The following is a 19,810-nucleotide window of genomic DNA, read 5'->3' as shown; positions in this document are numbered from 1 at the left end:
ACTGTGACCGGCAAAGTCCTGGATAAGCTTTTGTCACTGAGGACTGACTCATCTGTGACGAACAGAAGTCCCGTTGCTCAGAGGTGGTGCTTGCTTTCCACTCACCCTGCGCCAGGCACCATGCTAAGAGCAGGCAACGGTCACTACTCCTGTGCTCACCACGTCCCTGCTGTCATGTGCGGCTACGGTGAACACATCAGAGGAGGTAACTTGCCCAGGGGTGCACAGGATGGAGCCAGGATTCGCGCCTGTTGTCTCTGGCTGCACCCCATGCTCTGCACTGGCAGCTGGGGCCAGAATCATCATGGCCACGTGAGGAGCCTGAAGCCCTCTCCCTGTCAGCTTCTGAGCTGTGGACAGCGGTCGGGGCTCCCCACTTTTTATTGTTCTAATTCTGAAAAAACATGCATAGAAGTTGTCCCTCATTTGTGTTGTGTATTTTGGCATCTGAAAGAGGGAATAGGTTGACCACCAGAGGAAACAGACTTCAAGAGAATTCCTGACCTTGCTGCTGTTAAGTACCACTTCTTTTTAGCTTTTAAGTGGGTCATGGCTTGCATAAATATTACCTTGCTGGAAATGGAGACTATTATTATTATTGCCTTATACAAAAAGGATTGCAATAAAAATGAATATATTAGGGAGTTCCCGTCGTGGCTCAGTGGTTAACAAACCCGACTAGCGTCCATGAGGACATGGGTTTGATCCCTGGTCTCGCTCAGTGGCTTAAGGATCGGGCATTGCCGTGAATTGTGGTGTAGGTTGCAGATGCGGCTTGGATCCCATCTTGCTGTGGCTCTGGCATAGGCCAATGGCTATAGCTCCGATTCGACCCCTAGCCTGGGAACCTCCATATGCCGTTGGGTACGGCCCTAAAAAGACAAAAGACAAAAAAAAAATTTAATATATTAGGATGTTAACCCATGTCAGTGCAAATGTGGTTGCCTTGTGTTTTAACTGCATGCTGTTCCGTCTAAGATTGGAACCTGCTTTACTTAGTCCATCTTTAGCGGAGGGACTCTTTGGTTATGACAAGTTCTCTGCCATTGTAAATGATGCTGCTGTACATACACGCCTGCTCATTATGTTCTTTTGTGATTACATTCACAGCCCCCATGTGTGTGCTGGGTCAAAGGAATCTCCCTTTACAATTTTGGTAGTTAGTGTTGAATTTGAGAGATACATTACATGGGTGAGATCAATTCATTCGTATAGTTTTAGAGAGTTTTTTGTAATGGAAAGAGCACTTTTTTTTTTTTTTTAAATCAGAAAGCTGTTCAGAATACTTGCCTCACTTATTCCACTTTTAGGATTCTAGTCTAAAGAAGGTACCTTAAATTTTAACAAATTGTAAGGTGAAACATGGGGAAATAGGAGAGTAAAGTGGGGTAACAGTAACATACAGTATGTTTGATTTACTCTGGACACAGAATAACTGCAGTTCATGAAGATGAAGTTAGAAGGATCACACCACAGGAAGAGTAGGATACAGTGCAGACAGAGGATGGACGGCGGCAGGTGGCGTCACAGATGCGTGTGCACGCATGCAACACACACATCTTCAGACACATAAATGTACCATGGGGTGACTACAATACAGCCAAAATACCACAAGATACTTTTCCTTCCTTTCTCTCTCTCTCTCTTTATTTTTTTGCTTTTTAGGGCTGCACCCATGGCATATGGAGGTTCCTGAATTGGAGCTACAGCTGCCGGCCTACACCACAGCCACAGCAACACAGGATCAAAGGATCCGAGCCACGTCTGCAACCTACACCACAGCTCACAACAATGCCGGATCCTTAACCCACTGAGCAAGGTCAATTTCTCCAAAGTTCACACTTTATTGAATTCTCTTGTTTTTCTAGTGAATGGGAAAAGCATAGCTTTTGAAGCTAGTCAGATCTGCTACTTGCTGGTCGTGTGACCCTCAGGTAAGACTGTTAAATTCTGCTGAGTCTTTTCTTCCTTATCTCAAACAGGAGGGAACCCTGGACACCTGGTTTGATGGATGTAAAAGTCTCTGTGTGAAGCCAGATTCAGGTTAAGTTTCTCCACAGCAAATATGAGGCGTGGTCCTCTCATCTCCACTTGTAAGAGCATCAGATATCTTAACAAAATGATGTTAAATTCAAGGATACACATTTAACGAATGTTATAGGTTTTTATAGTGGTTGTCATATGGAACCTTTCTGAGAAAATTGCAGTCTTCCAGAAGGTGGAGGGGAGATGATCAAATGATATAAAGCCAGGATGAGCTAAATATTTGCCAATTTCAGAAATCCTGGGAGAATTTATACAGATGGGAAAGAGAAGCAAATTTAGGACAAAGAAAAGGAATTAGTATTTTGCCTAGTGGAAAGGAAATCAAAGGACTCTTTTCCCAAGAAAAAAGTCTGGCTGGAAGTATAAAGAGTTGTAAAGGTTTGCAGAAATATGTGCATATATAATATATTCGTTTTGACAAGACCCCTGATGTTGTAGGCATTGAGAAGAAAGATGAATCAGCAAACCCCTGCAAGTTGAGTGAACTCTATGAGGCACACACGCCGTCCCTGATGCATCTCCCTTCGTCGGTGCACTGAGTGGTGGGGGCCTTGCCAAGAAGCCTTGAGCCTGGGATCCAGAAGCCCCCACCCCCCTCTCCTGGGGCCTGGTCTCAGGACTGACGCTGGGCTGCAGAGGAATGGTGGGACAGGGACAGTGCCAAAGGGCTTCATTCAGGAAGCCAGGAATCTGGTGTGGCTGGTGTGTGTATATACGCATGTGAATGCACATGTGCAGACATGTGAAGCACACGGGTAAGCATGCACGTACACGCACACATGAGTGCATATGCTTGATTGTGCCCATGCGTGCGTGGTGCACGTTTGTGTAAAGTCAAGGCAGCTCACCCGCGGTTGGAGGGACTTGGGAGAAAGAAGCAGTGACCAGACTTATGTGCTGGAATGCACTCCCGTCTCAAGTTTTTGTGTAACTGCCCATATTAGGCTCTGCCTTCAAAACCTTGCCCAGAATAAGGCAGGTCCATGACTTCCAAGACAAAGTCTCAGCATTTCTCTCAGGAACCTACTATGAGTCCAGCAGTTAAACGTGATTTGCCAGCCCTGCCTCATGATGTGCTTCTAGCCCTGGCAGAAGCAGTTAATGAAGAGCAGGGCAGGAGGTTGCTGGAAAAGGGCTCGGACATTGAAGGCATCTGAGTCGGGAGTAAGCTGGCGTGACCTCACAGAGGACACTGAGACTGAGTAACCTTGAGGCTTTCATAGGTCACCCTGGTGACGTCACAGAGGGAGCTGCTGCCATTTTAGATGGGATGGCAGGATTCCTGAACATCAACGCAAATGGCAAGGTCTTGAAACAGCGAACACCCCAGTAGAGTTTTACACACACACACACACACACACACGCACGCACGCACGCACGCACACAAGAAAAGTAGAAACTCTGCAACAACAGACAAGTCACAGAAAAGACCAAAAATGAACACATGGAAAAGTTAAATGTCAGCATTGCAGGAGTTCCCGTTGTGGCTCAGTGGTTATAAACCCAACTAGTATCTATGAGGATGCATGGATCCTGCATTGCTGTGACTGTGGTATAGGCTGGCAGCTGCAGCTCAGATTTGACTCCTAGCCTGGGACCTTCCACATGCCACAAGTGCGACCCTAAAAAGTAAAAAAAAAAGTAAAAGTCACCATCACCATGAGGAAAGATGATGTAGGCCCAGGTAAGGGTGGCAGGTGGGAGGACAAGTGTGCTGGCTGGACCAGGTCATTAGGGGGCCCCAGGTGCTGCCCACCTGCAAAGCTTGGGGCAGAATGTCACGGGAGGTGCCCTGAGCTGAGGGACAGAGGACTCTACCCCTCAGGGGCACCAAGGTAGTGCAGGGGTGGTGGGGGGTAGTGCTCGCTCTGTGGGAAGAGGGTGTTTGTAAAATGAAACTCCCCACTGCCTGCATTTGGACCAAACTGGGCCGGGCTTCCAGTCAGCTATGAACGTGTAGGTAACTCACGTGTCCCACCTGGGCTCCAGGCCCCACCAGCCCATGGGGTTAAGGGAGGAGGAGGTGGGCTCCGAGTGGGGCCAGGACGCAGATTCACTTTGTCCACCCGTGTCCCCAAGCCTGTCCTCACCCTTAGGGTCACCTCCACTTGTGCCGCAACCCCCCTCCTGCCCTGGGATGCTTTCCTTGAGCCTTCCAGGTGGCTAGAGTGGTCTCCTCATTGCTTCACCGGCCCCATCCTCCTGCCGTCCTGAGTGAACTCCCATGCTCAGGCGGCTCCCTTCACCCTGACGCTCAGCTTCTCTGACAAGGCCTTGGCTTTCCCGCTCCCTGGGGTTGGGACCGCGAGGTGACAAGCTCACACGGCACTGTGACTGTTTGCCGCCATGGAGGACACTGCAGCCCTGCATTCACACACACACCACACTCGCCCACCACTCGCTTCTCTGACATTTACCGAGAGCCGCTATGTGCCAGGCGCTGTGCTAGGCGCGGGGGCTGGGAGGCGGGGGTTGCGGGGGGGTGGCAGGTGCGGCTTGGCCTGCACACAACACGCATCTGGGGACGGGGAAGGGGTCTGAAAGCCTCGTAGGGAGGGCAGGCATGTGAGCCGCTCAGGGTGGGTGCCCTCGCAGGAGAGGCGCAGTTGCTGAAGCAGAATGGGTGCAGGGCGAGCGGCAGGGTCAGGGTTGGTGTGAGACAGTAAGTGGTGGCCGGATAAACAGGCTTTATGGGCTTCAGGAAGAGTCTGGACTCGTCTAAATTATCTGGAATGTTCCCACTATTTTCAGATAAAGGTGGAAAGTCCACCTGTCCACCTGACCCCTCAGCCTGGTGTGTGGCTGGGCTGGCAGCCCAGAGAAAGGCTGCAGAAGGCGCAGGTGGGAAAACCAGGGTGAGAGGCACCAGGATGGGACCCCGGCCTCGTTAACCTGGGGTCCTCACAAGTCTCTGGGGACATGATTTGAGAGGCAGAGCGACCCCCGTGTGAACCCCAGCTGCCCCACCAGCATCTGGCCCGGCAAGGCTGCTGCTTTGAGCCCCATCTTTGTCCTCATCAAGGTGGGTGGTTCTGCGTCATAGGGAGATGGGGCTCCCTGCATTAAGCGGGGGCACCTAGCATAGAGCCTGGCATATAGAATCAGGACAGAAAGGTGACAAGGCAGGTGTATGAATAGTCCAGAAAGGGAGATAGAATAAAGTCATGCGTACTTGGCTTTGGAGTACGTTTGGTACTTACATCCGACCTTGGGTAGGGCTGATGCTCTGGGAATTCAGAATCCTAAACAAAACAATGAAGCCACAGTGTGGAGACTGGGTTCAGAGGACCCAGGCAGGTGGGCAGTCTCCCCACCTGCTGTCCCCTGTCCCCAGGATGCCCAGACATCGCTCCCCTCGCACCTGCTGAGCCGACGGCCTCCTCCCTGGTGCCAGTGAAGCCCCCAGGCTCTTAGCACTCCTGGCTGAACACGGGCTGATGGGGTGCCCGTGCCTGCTGGGGACGCCAAGGAACCACGGCCAAGGGCACCTTGAGGAGCAGTCAGGGTCTGAGGACCCTACGCTTGAGCGGACGTGGTGATAGGAAGGGGGAAGGAGGACCCTGGAGCACCTGCCAGTGCAGGGCAAGGCAGTCGCCCGGCCTGAATCTCAGGCAGACGCTGGGGCCTGAATGGCTGTGGGTGCCCCTCGGTGGTCAGAACCCTGACTGAAGCCAACTGCCAGCATTGGGGTCAGTGGCCCCTGTTTCCTACAAAAAGCCCTTTCCTTCCTTGACCTCTGTTCCCAAAGCCTTCTCTCCCACTCTGCTGTTTGGCTGCAAGACTGAACAGCTTTCAAAAAATCGGGTTTCAACAAAATACCTCCCTTTGTAGCATCAGAATAACCAATTTCCACATGCCCTGTGCAGCCAGCAGCCCTGGAAATGCCCTGGGTGAGGGCCGTCGGGTGGTGGGGGCAGCCTGAGACACACTGTCACCCCGGCTGTGCCCACTGGCTTTCCTCTGGCTGTGGGGCTCGTGGCCCTGCAGGTCCCCACGAGGACCCTGGGCCGAGGCGCTCGGTCTGTGTCACGGCATGGGGGGTGGGGTTTGGTACCTGGACCCCAATGGAGGAACTCCGGCTCTTGAGGAACTCCTCGGCCTTGGACGCCAGGATGGCCTTGTCGCTGGTCCGCACCACGCCGCTCTGGCCCTCGGAGACATGGCGCTGGGCCGCGGCTGTCTCCAGAGCCAGGCTCATGGCCTTGTTGCTGTCCAGACTGTCCGTGGAGTTGTAGAGGCCACGGCCATCCTGGGGCCACGGCGCCATCCTCTGCGCACGGCTGTCCTGGTAGGCATCCTGCGTGGACTCCGTGCTGCTCTGCGCTGTCACTGAGATCAGCGGCTTGGAGGTGGTGCGGGGGGGCACGGGCGGCGGGGTCTTTTTGTAGTTGGTGTAGGACACGGCTGGAAGAGAGACAGAGGCCAGTCAGCACAAGTTCGGGGCCCTCCGGCCAGGGTCTGGTCCCCAGCCTGTTCGTTCCCTCAGCCACCAAGCAAGTCTTTCCCCAATGCCAAGCCTGAAAAACAGAGGCAGAGTGTGGGGAAAACGCTTTACACTCAGAGATGGTCTACACGGATCTGTTTATAGCAGTGGAAAATTGTAAAAACACCAAAAAGTCCAGCAGTAGCGACAGATGAGGTAACTTCTGGCCGCAGGACAGAAGCAGCCACACCTTCCTCTTCACACAGGTTCCGGCACCTTGGGAGATGCTCATTTTACAAAAAGATAGAAGTGCTTTTTTTTTTTTTTTTTTTGTCTTTTTAGGGCCACACCTGCTCCATATGGAAGTTCCTAGGCTAGGGGTTGAATCAGAGCTACTGCCGCCAGCCTACACCACAGCCACAGCAACGTGGTGGGCTCTGAGCCACATCTGCAACCTACAACACAGCTCATGGCAACACTAGGTCCTTAACCCACTGAGCAAGGCCAGGGATCAAACCTGCATCCTCGTGGATACTAGTCAGGTTCGTAACTCACTGAGCCACAACGGGAACTCCCTTAAAACACAATCTATTAAACTGTATCCAGACCAAGATGGCATATATTTGTAAAGAAAACCTGTGTTTGAAGAAAAATGAAAAATACGTCCTAATCACGGTGATATCATTCAGTGACAATGTGGCTGTTTGCTGTACTTTCTGCAAATGCTTCTAATGAACAGGAATTATTTCTGTGGTAGAGAAAACACTCAGCATCAGAAGGTGTCTGCTCCCTGCAGCACACTCACTGGGTTTAAACTGTAGGGCCGACTGAGAAGGGACCCCAAGTCTCCATGTCTCCTGGTCCATACAAGTCCCCTGGCCTCCTCTGAGCCCTGCACCCATGTGAGTTCTGCACACATCCCAACAGCAAACCCACCCAGTAGGTGCCACTGGACATGGGTGGTATTAAAGCCTCTGAGGAGGCACCGAATTCTTCAACTGTATGTGCTGGGATCTGGGGGTTGCTGATTTCCGCAGCAGGAAAGTAAAGCACATGCGCCCACGCAGGCTGCAGGGGTGTGAGGGCTGGCGGCTCTGAGACCACATGTGCCCAGCAGGCTGCCCAGGAGGGCAGATGGGGCAGCTGTCTCGTTTAAGGGCCTCCAGACGGTGCCTGAGAACCGCCATCCTGCTGCCGCTTGGAAACGCAGGGCACCCCTCCTGTTTGTGGGGATTTTACACAACACTCCTAACCCTCACCTTCTCCGCCAGTGACTTTTACATCTGTGTCAGTGGATTTTTCAAATAAACAAACCCTTAAGTGTTGTCCCTGGAGAACCTTGGCAAGTAAAACAAGATGAGTCTGTTAGGTCAGAATGATCTGAGTCTTAAGGCGTAAAATTGCACATGAAAGTTTATGAAATGCCCAGTTTTTAAGGAATGAATGAAAAAGAGGCTCTGAAGTGGAGGAAGACAGTTCTTTGAAAATGGGCTTTAAGCTTTGTCTAAAATCATCTTTTAAAAGTCTTTCTTGGGAGTTCTTGTCATGGCTCAGCAGTAAGGAACCTGACTAGTGTCCATGAGGATGCAGGTTTGATCTCTGGCCTCACTCACTCAGTGGGTTGAGGATCCGGCACTGCCATGAGCTGTGGTGTGGGTCACAGACACAGCTGGGATCCCGCCTTGCTGTGGCTGTTGTGTAGGCAGGTAGCTACAGCTCTGGTTCGACCCTTAGCTTGGGAACTTCCATAAGCCGCGGGTGCGGCCCTAAAAAAGGCAATCGATCAATCGATCAATCAATCAATGTATGTCTTTCTCCCTTAATGTCAATCAACCTCTAAAGGGAAATTACTGAAAACTGACTATGGAAAGCATTTTTCGGGGAGATTCAGGGATGTTGAAGGTAAGGCTCCGTATTTCCAACACTTACAAACCAGCTGGCGCTGGACCAGGAGTGGAAAGAAGAACTCTCCAACAGGAGGCTGCGTCACGGGCGGTGGAGGGCGGCCCCCTCCTGAGGGCGGTCGCTCCTTCTGTCCCTGGACCATCAGCTGCACCCTGGGGCCCTTCTGCCTATATTTCCTATGTCACCAGGGCAGTTGAACACCCTCACCCAGACCTGTCCACCTGGTGTCCAAGCAGTGAAAGCACTTTGTTGGCCAGCCTCTTAACTGCCCTCACACACGTACCCCATCCCTGCCCCCTCCCCAGTCTGCAGGGACCCACAGACAGGTCTCTAGGATGCGGGTCGGCTGGGTGTGGGACATGTTGGGGCAGCCGGAGAAACCTCCGGTCAGCCCTCTGGCCCCATGTCAGCCCCATCTCCAGCCCCCGAACCCCTGACGTGGCTCTGCCTTCCCCCACAGCATTGGCTCCCACTTGGCCTCGGAGTGCAGCCCCCTGCCCACCTGCAGCCCCCTTCACTCACAATCCCACACCAGCCAGAGGGAAGCAAGGCTGGGGGACAGTGTGTAGGAGGCTGGGGCGGTGCCTAGCTCTGTCCCATGGGTCTCTCCCTTGTCTGGGCCTCACTCTGCTTGGATGGTGGGTGCCTGGGAGAAGTGCCTGCCCTCAGGGCCCTGCTCTGTGAGACTCGGATCCCAGCAGCATCAGCCAGTGGTGCTCACCCGGCGAACGTGTGCTTCTCTCTCCCAGGGGATCCTTGGCAAAGCCTCAGGATGTTCTTCATTGTCACCACTTGGGGAGGTCCTACTGGCATCTAGTGGGAAGCGGCCAGGGTGCTGGGCATCCCGCAGGGCTCAGGAGGGCCCCCCATGCAGAGTACCCAGCTCAGAAAGAACCCTGAGCTAGGCCATCATGGTCTTTCTGGTGGGGCCTTGGTGACATGAAGGGAAACTGGTGTGGCCAGGCCATCCTGCAGCAGCTCGTCTTTCCCTCTGTTTGGGTATCAGCTCTGCTTCCTAATCCTGGATAAGGATTGCTCGTTTAAAGTGTGTTCACCTCTCCTTGACGGTGGAGGCTGCTTAAAACTTGGTTTTTCACTAAGCTTTTCTTAACACTATTTCACAGCGTTGCTACATCAAAGGGATCCAGGGCAGCGTCTACACGTGAAGAGAGCTGATGGTAAAAGTGGGCAGAAAGTGCATGGACAGCGTCTCATACAAAACACTGGGAACCCACTCGACCCATTTACTGAAGGAGAGTCCTTGTCCCTTAATGACCTGTCTCCAGATTCTCCCACAGTGGAGAGCAGGCATCCCCACTGGGCTCCCAGCACTTGGCACCCCAGAGCTGGTTCTGTGTTGCTTCTCTTTAGCTGACATACTGTTTCTGAAGAAACGCCACGTCCTGACAACAGCGGCAGTGACAATGCAGGGCAACGGAGAAATACAGGGATAGAGTAAAACATGGGGTCTCTCAGCACCATCATATTCATTTTCATAGTGTTGGGATGAGCAGAAAGCAATTATAAAAATGCCAAACGGGTGGGCTCTCCCAGCTGTGTCCTCTCACCAGTGGGGGTGACATACACGCAAGGACTGTCACATGGTCTCATGGACACAGAAAGGTCTTCCCAGGAGGAGCAGCAGATTCACTGCAAAACCCACATCCTGTGAGGTCCATGGACCTCCTCACACTTAACCTCAAAGGGGTCCCTTCACCCATGTTAAACGTTATGAATCTCGGGGTTCCCGTTGTGGCTCAGAGGGTTAGAACCAGACATTGACTCTGTGAGGACGTGGGTTCAATCTGTGGCCTCACTCAGTGGGTTAAGGGTCCAGCGTTGCCATGGCTGCAGCATAGGTTGCAGGTGTATCTCTAATTCGACTGCTGGCCTGGGAACTTCCATGTGCTGCAGGTGTGGCTGTAAAGAGAAAAAAAAAATTATCCACCTAACTAAGTGTATCTAGTACAATTTAAGAGACTGAAAATTTGACAAAACAACAAAACTTCCTTCCTATGTGGATACTTCATAAATGAAAAGTTTTCAGAGTTTTACAATTTATGTTCATGATCACATATCACATCTTCTCACCTTATAATGTGTTTGCTGTCAGGTGATAATATGAATTTTAAAACTGATTTCTTTCTAAAAATGTAGTCGAGCAACATATTTTCCCCACAAGTTAATTAAAAGGGGGGCAGTTTGCAGCATAAGAAGTGGCTTTACTCATGCCTTGGAGGGTGCAGCCTAGTGATCTTTCCTGCATGACAAGGGGAGGAGTCTGTGCTGTTTTTAGACTTGCGTCAGGTGCCACTGAGGCTGCTCTCAGGCCACTGAAGTTGACATGGTTCTATGTCTTTGGGGTACTGTCCGTCCAGAGCAGCATGGATGGAACAGTATCAATGGAACCAGTTTTGCAGCGGTTTCCAGAGACTATGACTGATTGCTTTTGGTAAAAGTATAGTGAGAACTTTCCTGGAAGATACTATTCTCACCATGACCACAAAGCCTAGATGTCAGGTCTGAGGCTACTCTGTTCTCCTAAAAAACATTTGAGAAGGTACATCCAAATATATGCTGTTCCTATTGTTTAAAACCAACTGGCATTGAAACGATATGATCATTACTTTTCATGGTCAGACTACTCCTGGATGTTTTATAAAGACATGTTATCAACCTGAGGTCTTGCTGTGGATGCTGTGACTCTGGGCACTTCAGAATCTTTAGCTTCTTCCTGTGGGCACCAAAGTCATCAGCTAGGGAAGATGTGGAGAAAAGGGAACCCTGTGCATTGCTGGTGGGAAAGCAAACACTATGGAGGACAGTATGGAGGTTCTTCAAAAAACTAAAAATACAGTTGCCATATGATCCAGAAATCCCACTCCTGGGCATCTATCTGGAGAAAACCATGACTCAAAAAGATACATGCACCCCAGTGTTCACTGCAGCACTACATACAAGACATGGAAACAACGTAAATGTCAATCAGCAGAAGAGTGGATAAAGAAGATGTGGTACATATATACAATGGAATATTACTCAGCCATAAAAAAGAATGAACTCTTGCCATTTGCAGCAATGTGGATGGACCTAGAGATTATCATACTGAGGGAAATAAGTCAGAAAGAGAAAGACAAAATCATATGATATCACTTAGATGTGGAATCTAAAAAAAGGATATAAGTGAACTTGTTTACAAGACAGAAATAGACTCACAGAGGTAGAAAACAAACTTATGGTTACCGAAGGGGACAGGTGGGAAGAAGGAACACACTACTATATATAAAACAGATAAACAACTATAGGTCCTACTGTACAGCACAGGGAACTATACTCAGTGTCTTGCAATAAATGATAATGCAAAAGAATATGAAGGAGAACATGTATGTATATAACTGATTTGTTATGCTGTCCACCTAAAACTAACACAACTCTGTGCATTAACTATACTTCAACAAAAAAATAATTAATTAAAAAAAGGGAAATTTCACGACTTCCATTCCGGTTCTATTAGAGCTCCATTGCTTCAGACACAGGATGATGGAAGTGTGTGTGTGATCGGGGAGATGCTACCTTCGATCAGCCTCGGCTTGCTCAGCCAGAAAAGGGAGCACTCAGGATGTCACTCATCTGCTGTCATGGGGATGATGGGGAGCAAAGTCTCAGGAAGAATGCCCCTTTGCTGTGCTCACTGAAAGCCGCTCAGGGCTCCGCCCCCAGTGAACAGAAAGATAAACCCCATATGGACTTGGCACCACCCCTCATCTCTCTGGAGACTGTGACTATGTCACCAGGTGTATATTTACGAAATTCAGTTTCAGGAAAGAACAACCCTGGTGCCCACGTGCCCCGAGCACACCAGCGGCACACCCGCGCTTGGGTGAGTGTGCTGTGCACTGCCCCACCTGGCTCTCTGTCCTTTACTTCTCATGGACGCTGCAGACCAGCCGCACAGGTGGATGGCGTCTATTCTTCCACTTCGTGGGTGGCTTTAAATGTTTTCCTGAGGTCAGCCAGTGGGTCAGCCCCAAGACTGGCACTAAGCGCCTCTCTCACTGGTTAGAATGACTCTTCCTTCTTTGACCTAGACATAGCTCAGCCTTTTTTCTCACGGCCTCATCTGACTCTATTCTCTCAAGACACAGGCTCCCCAAGAGCGCAGAGAAGCACACTGGAGTCCTTGCCTGCGGCAAAACTAAATGGGAGAATCACTTACTGTTTTAGCAAGAATTTCCCTTTAATTATATCAGTCCCAGGATTTCTAAAGGAAAAAAAAAATCCAAATACATTCGGCGGCAGAAGAGTTTTCAATTGGACTCCCTGTCCAAGGCCCAAAAAGTCTGAAAGGACTATGAACTAGTAGACTTAAGACTGAGAAAAAGAAATTAATTGACATTATCTCCCAATTTCTCGAATGATAGAAACCAAAGACAATTACTTAGGGGATAAAGGTTTCTAAGATTGAAAGTGCGAATGGGACACAGCGATGTTCCAAGCTGCCCCATTTCTGCATTAAATGCTGCAGAGGCATAGTCTTGGGCAGAGCAGCAGCCCGGCAGAGCACAGGGCTTTTGCATCTGGATGGTAAACTTTGCAGGGCAAGTTTCTGTTCTCTGTTTTAGTCGAATAATGGTGTTGTTTACCCACCCACTTCTTAGCACACTGACCAGCCAGCTGGGTTCAGGGGCGGGAGGAAGAAGATGCGGTTACCCTGTCCACACGGCTGTGGTCACACAGGGGTGGTAGCCCAGGCCCCGCTGGCTCAGAGCAGTGATGTTCCTTCCAGGCTCCAGTGTGAACGGGAAAGAAATTCTGAACAAGCATGAGAAGGATTTCTATTTGTTCCGAGTTTTCTTGGAAAGGGCTAACATTTGAACGCTTGTAAGTGCCCGTCCCTGGGTTGTTTTTAACTGGACTGCAGCGCTTCATCTTCCCACAGTCCCATGAGGCAGATACAGGTGATGCGGCTTCCTCCCTGAGCTCAGACAGTTAAGTGTTAGACATGGGTCCAGGAGCTTTGGGGCTGCTTGCCCTGCTGGCCGCAGCATTAAGGGGCTACCATGCTTCTGTGATCAGTTCCAGGGCAATGAGCACGGTGAAGTCCTCCAGGACTGCTGGGCTCCCTCAAAGACATCTGAGATGATGCTTGGCAGGGGGCCAGGGAAAGATCTGTGAGCATTTCTACAGGATCCAATTACCGCCATCTCGATGGTGGAAGTGGGTGCACCTGTGGGACATTTCTAAGCCCCTGAAAATACTTATCACGAGTGCACTTGATTCCCTTTGTAACAGCCCCAGGGAAAATCCAGCATGTACCTTTAATGGATGTAAACGGCTGCAACCTAATGTTTTGAGAGTAACTTTACACAACTTAAAGAAATACTCAGAAATACACATAAAAACTTCCAGGCACCCAGGTACCAGACCCATTCTCACACATTAGGATAGAAGTCCAAATGGGATTTGTAGTTTCAGATGTAAGAACGACATTCGATGCACATTTTTTTTTTTTTTTTGGCTTTTTTGACTTTGCTAGGGCTGCTCTCGCAGCATATGGAGGTTCCCAGGCTAGCGGTCCAATTGGAGCTGTCACCGCTGGCCTACACCAGAGCCACAGCAACTTGGGATCTGAGCTGCATCTGCAACCTACACCACAGCTCACGGCAACGCCGGATCCTTAACTCACTGAGCAAGGGCAGGGATCGAACCCGCAACCTCATGGTTCCTAGTCGGATTTGTTAACCACTGCGAAACAACGGGAACTCCTCGATGCACATTTTGAGTGTACTTTTTGCCACCTTCACAGGCCCTTTATGCATATTATGTAATTCTTCATGTGATTTTTTTTTTGCATTTAAAAAAATTAAAGTATAGTTGATTTACAATGTTGTGTCAATTTCTGCTGTACGGCAAAGTGACCCAGTTATACATATACATACATTCTTTTTCTCATGCTATCTTCCATCGTGGTCTATTCCAAGATACTGAATCTAGTTTCCTGTGCTGTACAGTTGGACCTCGTTGCTTAGCCATTCTAAATGCCATAATTTGCATCTACTAACCCCAAACTCGGGTCCATCCCAGTCCCTCCCCTTCCCTCTTGGTAACCACAAGTCTGTTACTATTCTGTAGATAGGTTTATTTGTGCCATATTTTAGATTCCGCATATAAGACTCATGTGATTTTGAATGAGGCTATTTACATCAGACAATATCGCTTTTATATTTCTGGTCAGCTGAATGCTTTTGAACTTGATAATTTAAATGTATCAGTTGGCTTTGGTAAATAAAAATAATGACAGAAAATATTTTAGATAAATAGGAGTTCCCATCATGGTTCAGTGGTTAATGAATCTGACTAGCATCCATGAGGACGCTTTGATCCCTGGCCTTACTCAGTGGGTTAAGGATTGGGCATTGCTGTGAGCTGTGGTGTAGGTCACAGACGCGGCTTGGATCCTGCATTGGTATGGTTGTGGTATAGGCCAGCAGGTACAGCTCCGATTCAACCCCTAGCCTGAGAACCTCCATATGCTGCAGGTGTGGCCCTAAAAAGCACACACACACACACACACACACACACACACACACACACACACACACACAATTTAGATAAATAAAATAACACAGAGACAGAATTTTTGAAAAATAAAACACATCAATGTATTCATCCATGAGTCCAGTCTTTTGACAAATACACATTGGGTACTTAGGATCTTGTAGGAGAGAATTACATATTCCTAAATTGTTCTTTAGAATTATAATTAGAAGCTAGGAAATATATTAAAGAAGTAATTAAAAATTCTCATTTGATTATGTTAATTTGCTGCTATGGATTAAAATAAACAGTTATAGTTATTTTGTGCATTCAAGAAAGATATTCAATTATTCAGTTGAATAGTTTGGGTAATAATGATGGGGCTAATTGTTAAGTTACAGGCTGTGTTATCTATCATTTTCTACGTGCAGGTCAGACAAACATTATATATGAATGGAAATTGTAAATTTAATTTAGCAATGTGATTCTATTGGAGTTTGTACAGCTTCAAAAAGTGGATGAGTCAACAGAGAGATTTCTAAACAATTCCAAGGTTTATTTAAATAAAACTGATCAAATATGAATTCTGAAGTGCAAAACGAAATGATTCCTTAGTATATTTAGGTATCTGGAGAACTGACTACTCAATTTTTAAAAATTTTTTTAAAAAATTTGAGTCAAGGTATGAACATCCTGTCAGTTTTAAAAGCCTGTCATTGATCTCTTTCCCCATGTGTGTAACGCTGTGAAAATCCCTGGAGATTTAAGTGGCTTCCTGACTTAAGGGAGAGAGATTAAGATGCACTTGTGTTTTAATCCATTTCCTGAGTTAGTCTGGACTCCAAGTGTGTCTCAGGGATCAGGGGAGTCAGGAGACTCACCCCAAGAATAATGGGGTGAGAAGGCTCTGCAAAGTGCCTTCTGTCCTGAGTCCAAGGCTACCAGTGTCAGCCTCGGCGCCACCAAGAAACGGTCAATCACCCTGTTCAAGGTAGAAGGAGACGTGCCTGCACATGACACGTTTTAGGGAGATGTCTATGAAAATGCCATTCAACTAAAAGTAGTGATACTTAAAGGAAACGCTATTAGTCTTTCCTGTTTGAGCCAAGCAGCTGAGGCATGGAGGAGGCAAACACACACAAGGGACTAAGTAAATCTCATCCAGGCCCTTCCTGAAGAAATGCCTCAAAGACCCGGATCAGAGCACCACCAGCTGGGACGCCAGGAAGAGGCTGTGGTGACTGACGCTGTTGGCTGAGTGAAAGGAGCGCAGAGCCAGCCCACCTAGGCCACGACTGTGCCTAAAATCTCAGAGATCTGCCCTGATCACGTGGGAAGGGCGGCGTTCCAGATGGCTTCGTCCAAGAGCTTAGCCAGGAACCAAGTTTAAACAACCTAAACTTATGGAATATCTAAACATCTATACTTCAACTAAAAATCATTTTTGTGCCATTCCCGTCATGGCTCAGGGGTTAACAGACCTGACTAGTATCCATAAAGGCTGAGTTTGATCCCTGGCCCTGCTCAGTGGATTAAGGATCCAGCATTGCCGTGAGCTGTGGTATAGACTGCAGACGTGGCTCTGATCCTGTGTTGCCGTGGCTGTGGCATAGTCCGGCAGCTACAGCTCTGATTCGACTCCTAGCCTGGGAACCTCCATGTATTGAAAGTGCGGCCCTAAAAAGAAAAAAAATCTAGAGGTTTTCTCCAGGCAAAGCCGAATCAGTAGGCATCCGCCCATCCATTCAAGAGATCATAACAAATCGATCATAAGGTCTTCCCTTTAGGTCCTCAAAGTGCTGGGTTAGCAAGCCTATACAAAGAGAATTTGGAGAAACATTTAATTTCAGGTAAACTAACTTGAATGGGATTAAATAAACGGCTGGCCAGCCTCCACTTGAACATGACTTTGAGTAACCCACAATGTGAATACATCATTACTTCAAAGGCAGGCCTGATTATCCATCTACACCTGGGATTCTGGACAGCATTGCCAAATTCAATCCTTAAAAGTTGTTTGCAAGCCAAAAAGGAAATTTGGAAATTAGCATACTATGGTATAAAGCACAAATACGTAATCAAGACAAAATATATTTCAAAAGGAGGGCTTCACCATTCTCTTTGAATGTAACAGCCACACTTAAATTCACTGCACTCTCTTAATTAGAACTTCAAAGATAACAGCATGAAAGGACTTAGCGTAATCAAGCCCATGGAGGTCTGAATGAGAGTCTGGATACGGGAGAAACCAAACTACAGGCAAAGATGCAACATAAAAGAGGAAAGCAATTTTGACACTTTAATTAATGTTAGTCTCAAAACATAAGTGTAAATCAAACAGGACGCAGAAATGACATCTCTAATGTTACAAAAGCTTGTGTGGCCCCAAGTTCCTGGGCAACCTGGGTGGGCTGGCAGCAGCGACGTGCCTCAGATGTATTAATTAGCAAGAAATTATAGTGTAACCAGCTTTTAACGTCATGTGGACAGGGATACCAAGTGATGACAGCTGTCTCGCGGTTTGAGACAATTCCTGTTTTCATTTCAAACACTTAAAAGTCACTTGACACAATAAGAACTTGGATTTTCTGAGGAAAAGCTGAGAAGGAGCGGACATTCAATGATGGGAAGAGTCACCTAAGCGTCTGAAGACAGAATTCTGAGTGTTCCAGGGGCCAGGCCACGCGGAAGCCACGGGGAACTGGCCTCCAGCCAGGGGCTCAGGTAGCAAGAGGAAAGGATGAACCGAAGGGGCAGCGGAGGGCGGCTGCCTCCCACACCAAGGGTCCAGCAGGACACAGCTGTGTCCCAGGAGTTCAAGAATGGGAAGCTTTCAATTTGAGGAAAACCATTTTGAAAAGCAGGTTTTTTTTTTGTTTTTTTTTAAGTGGAAAGGCTGACAATGCAACATAAGGAATGTGAGTGGGTGACCCGGATTAACCAGCTCTTGGAGGACCTGTGGGCTGAGTGGCGGACAGCCAGGTCCTCTGTCTTCACGGCAGCCGTGGCTGTCCTTTGTTCACTTGGGATGTTTACTTGTGAATGAAGCCTACGTTAAGGTTGTACCAGAATTGTCTTTTCCTACCAATATTTGTGGGGGCAGAAATTCCTGCGGTGGTATCTCGTTTAATGGTGAGATCACTGATTTTCACATCTGCATGTGGCATTCAAGGCATGTAGCTTGAATGGAGTTAAAGTCCCAGAGTCACTCCGGTCTCTGCTCCAAGAGAGGAAAGTGGCCTTCCAGCAAAAACATTCATGAAATGACCAAGTGAATGCTGGTTGCAGGGGTGCAAAGAGCACACAGCTGCTGAGCTATTTATACTTTCTGATGCTTAGCATCAAATGAATACATCCTAGATATTGAGACTTCTCCTGGGAAGCTCGATAAGAAAGTGGGGAAGCCCCAGAGCTGTCATGTGGACAGTGTAGCCATAACCCCAAAATGATAGTTGCAGAAAGAGAATAGGATCTTTGATCCTGACTTGGGCCAAACATCACATCTGTCTTCTGTGTGCATCTCATTGGGAGCGGGCAGTCAGATGGCAGAGGTCACTTGGGCCCATAAGTCAGGGCTCTGGGCTGGAGGCTCTGGGGTGAACTTTTGAGCCTGGTTGAATCCGTAACCACTATCAGTATGAGCACAAGCAGTTGGAGTGGCCAGGAGGCTGGGGGCCCCTAGGGGAGTGAGGTGGGGTGGGGTGGGATGGGGGCGGCTTTGTGTGGACCAGTGAGACCCGGGCCCTATTCTGGCACCACCATCAGTGGCCATGAGGCTCCAGGCACCCCTCAACCTCTGCAAAGGGATGTGTCCTGCTTCCCCGCCAAGCTTGCAGACCCAGAGCAGAGACAAACACAGGCAAACATCACTTGTCTCCTGTGTTGTCCTGGCCTTGGGAGTATATCTGCTTCAAATTCCCCATTAACAACGGGGCCCTGAAAACCAGGAGCTTCTAATGGCTCCCAGACCACTGCCACCTGGAATCTCCAGGAAATTGCGTCCCTCCCTGGCCAAGGCAAAGGGTTCATTAAGAGGAGAGGCTGGTGCAGTGACTTGTCCCAGAGCTCGGCCTTGAGACAAGAACAGAGAGGCGATATGCAGATAAAGTGGCAAGTCACTGTGCCATCCAGAATCTGCTCAATATACAGTCTGCTGGCAGATGCCTATTACCAGGTTCCATGTCACACGTTACTCTTTATTAAAAAGAAAACCCGACCTGGACACATGGAGCTGGAAGACAAAGGGTGCAGATTCTGTGATGAAGCACAAAGAGGCTCAAATGTGTCCCCACAAAGGATCGGGTTGCTGATTCACGTGCCTGGGTGTCTGCTGGTCTCCTGCAAGGCGATGTCAGCATCACACACGCTGTTTCGTTCCTCTGGCTCAGGTCTAAACTCACAACATAATCACAGAGGGAAAATTGCCTGCACTGGGACCATGCTCATATCTCAGAGAGTCTTTATTAGTTAACCCATTTGTTCACTGTTTTGATACAAACTCTGCAAGTATTTATTTCACATTCAGCACATCCAGGCCCTGCGGATCCAGCAGGGAGGCAATTCCTGCCTTCCTGGTGCTTCTGCCCTAGGGGAGGGGTCTAAACCATCGCTGATGCACACGTGATGCTCTAAGATGATGTCATGATGCACTCAGGATGGGCCCCAAGTGCAAAGTCATGACAGCTTTTGAACAGCAGCTTGATGTGTACAGAACTGAACTGTCTCTTCTGCTAAACCCAGGGTCTAGTTTAATACACATTTAGCACCAGACTAATGGGAGTGTTTTTCTAAAACGGAAACACAAACATCCCTAAATTCCACACCTGCATGTTAATGAATGTACGACTAGGAAAAAAGCTAACTCAATTCTAAAGGGAAGAGGCGAAGAACCATCAGGCA

The 19,810-nt window shown here is 48.7% G+C and overlaps 1 protein-coding gene across 18 annotated transcripts in view; it reads right to left on the bottom strand.

Annotated features, from left to right (window-relative positions):
* DLGAP2 (DLG associated protein 2) overlaps positions 1-19,810 on the bottom strand; it is a 666,739-nt gene that overhangs the window by 20,925 nt on the left and 626,004 nt on the right. For 11 of the 18 annotated variants that reach the window (XM_084998159.1, XM_021074622.2, XM_084998167.1 and 8 more), the window contains 2 exon segments: positions 6,101-6,450; positions 5,247-5,288 (listed from right to left, as the gene is read on the bottom strand). In XM_084998159.1, coding sequence (XP_084854285.1) covers positions 5,247-5,288; positions 6,101-6,450 — 392 coding nt within the window. 18 annotated transcript variants of the gene reach the window in all.

Source organism: Sus scrofa, chromosome 15, assembly GCF_054392235.1.
Source record: "Sus scrofa isolate SSC_HxYL_T2T_F1_AM1 chromosome 15, Sscrofa_HxYL_maternal_Yorkshire_Landrace_v2.0, whole genome shotgun sequence".
Classification (NCBI taxonomy): Eukaryota; Metazoa; Chordata; class Mammalia; order Artiodactyla; family Suidae; genus Sus; species Sus scrofa.
Note: the sequence above shows the minus strand (reverse complement) of the source record. Positions and strands in the feature narration are given on the sequence as shown.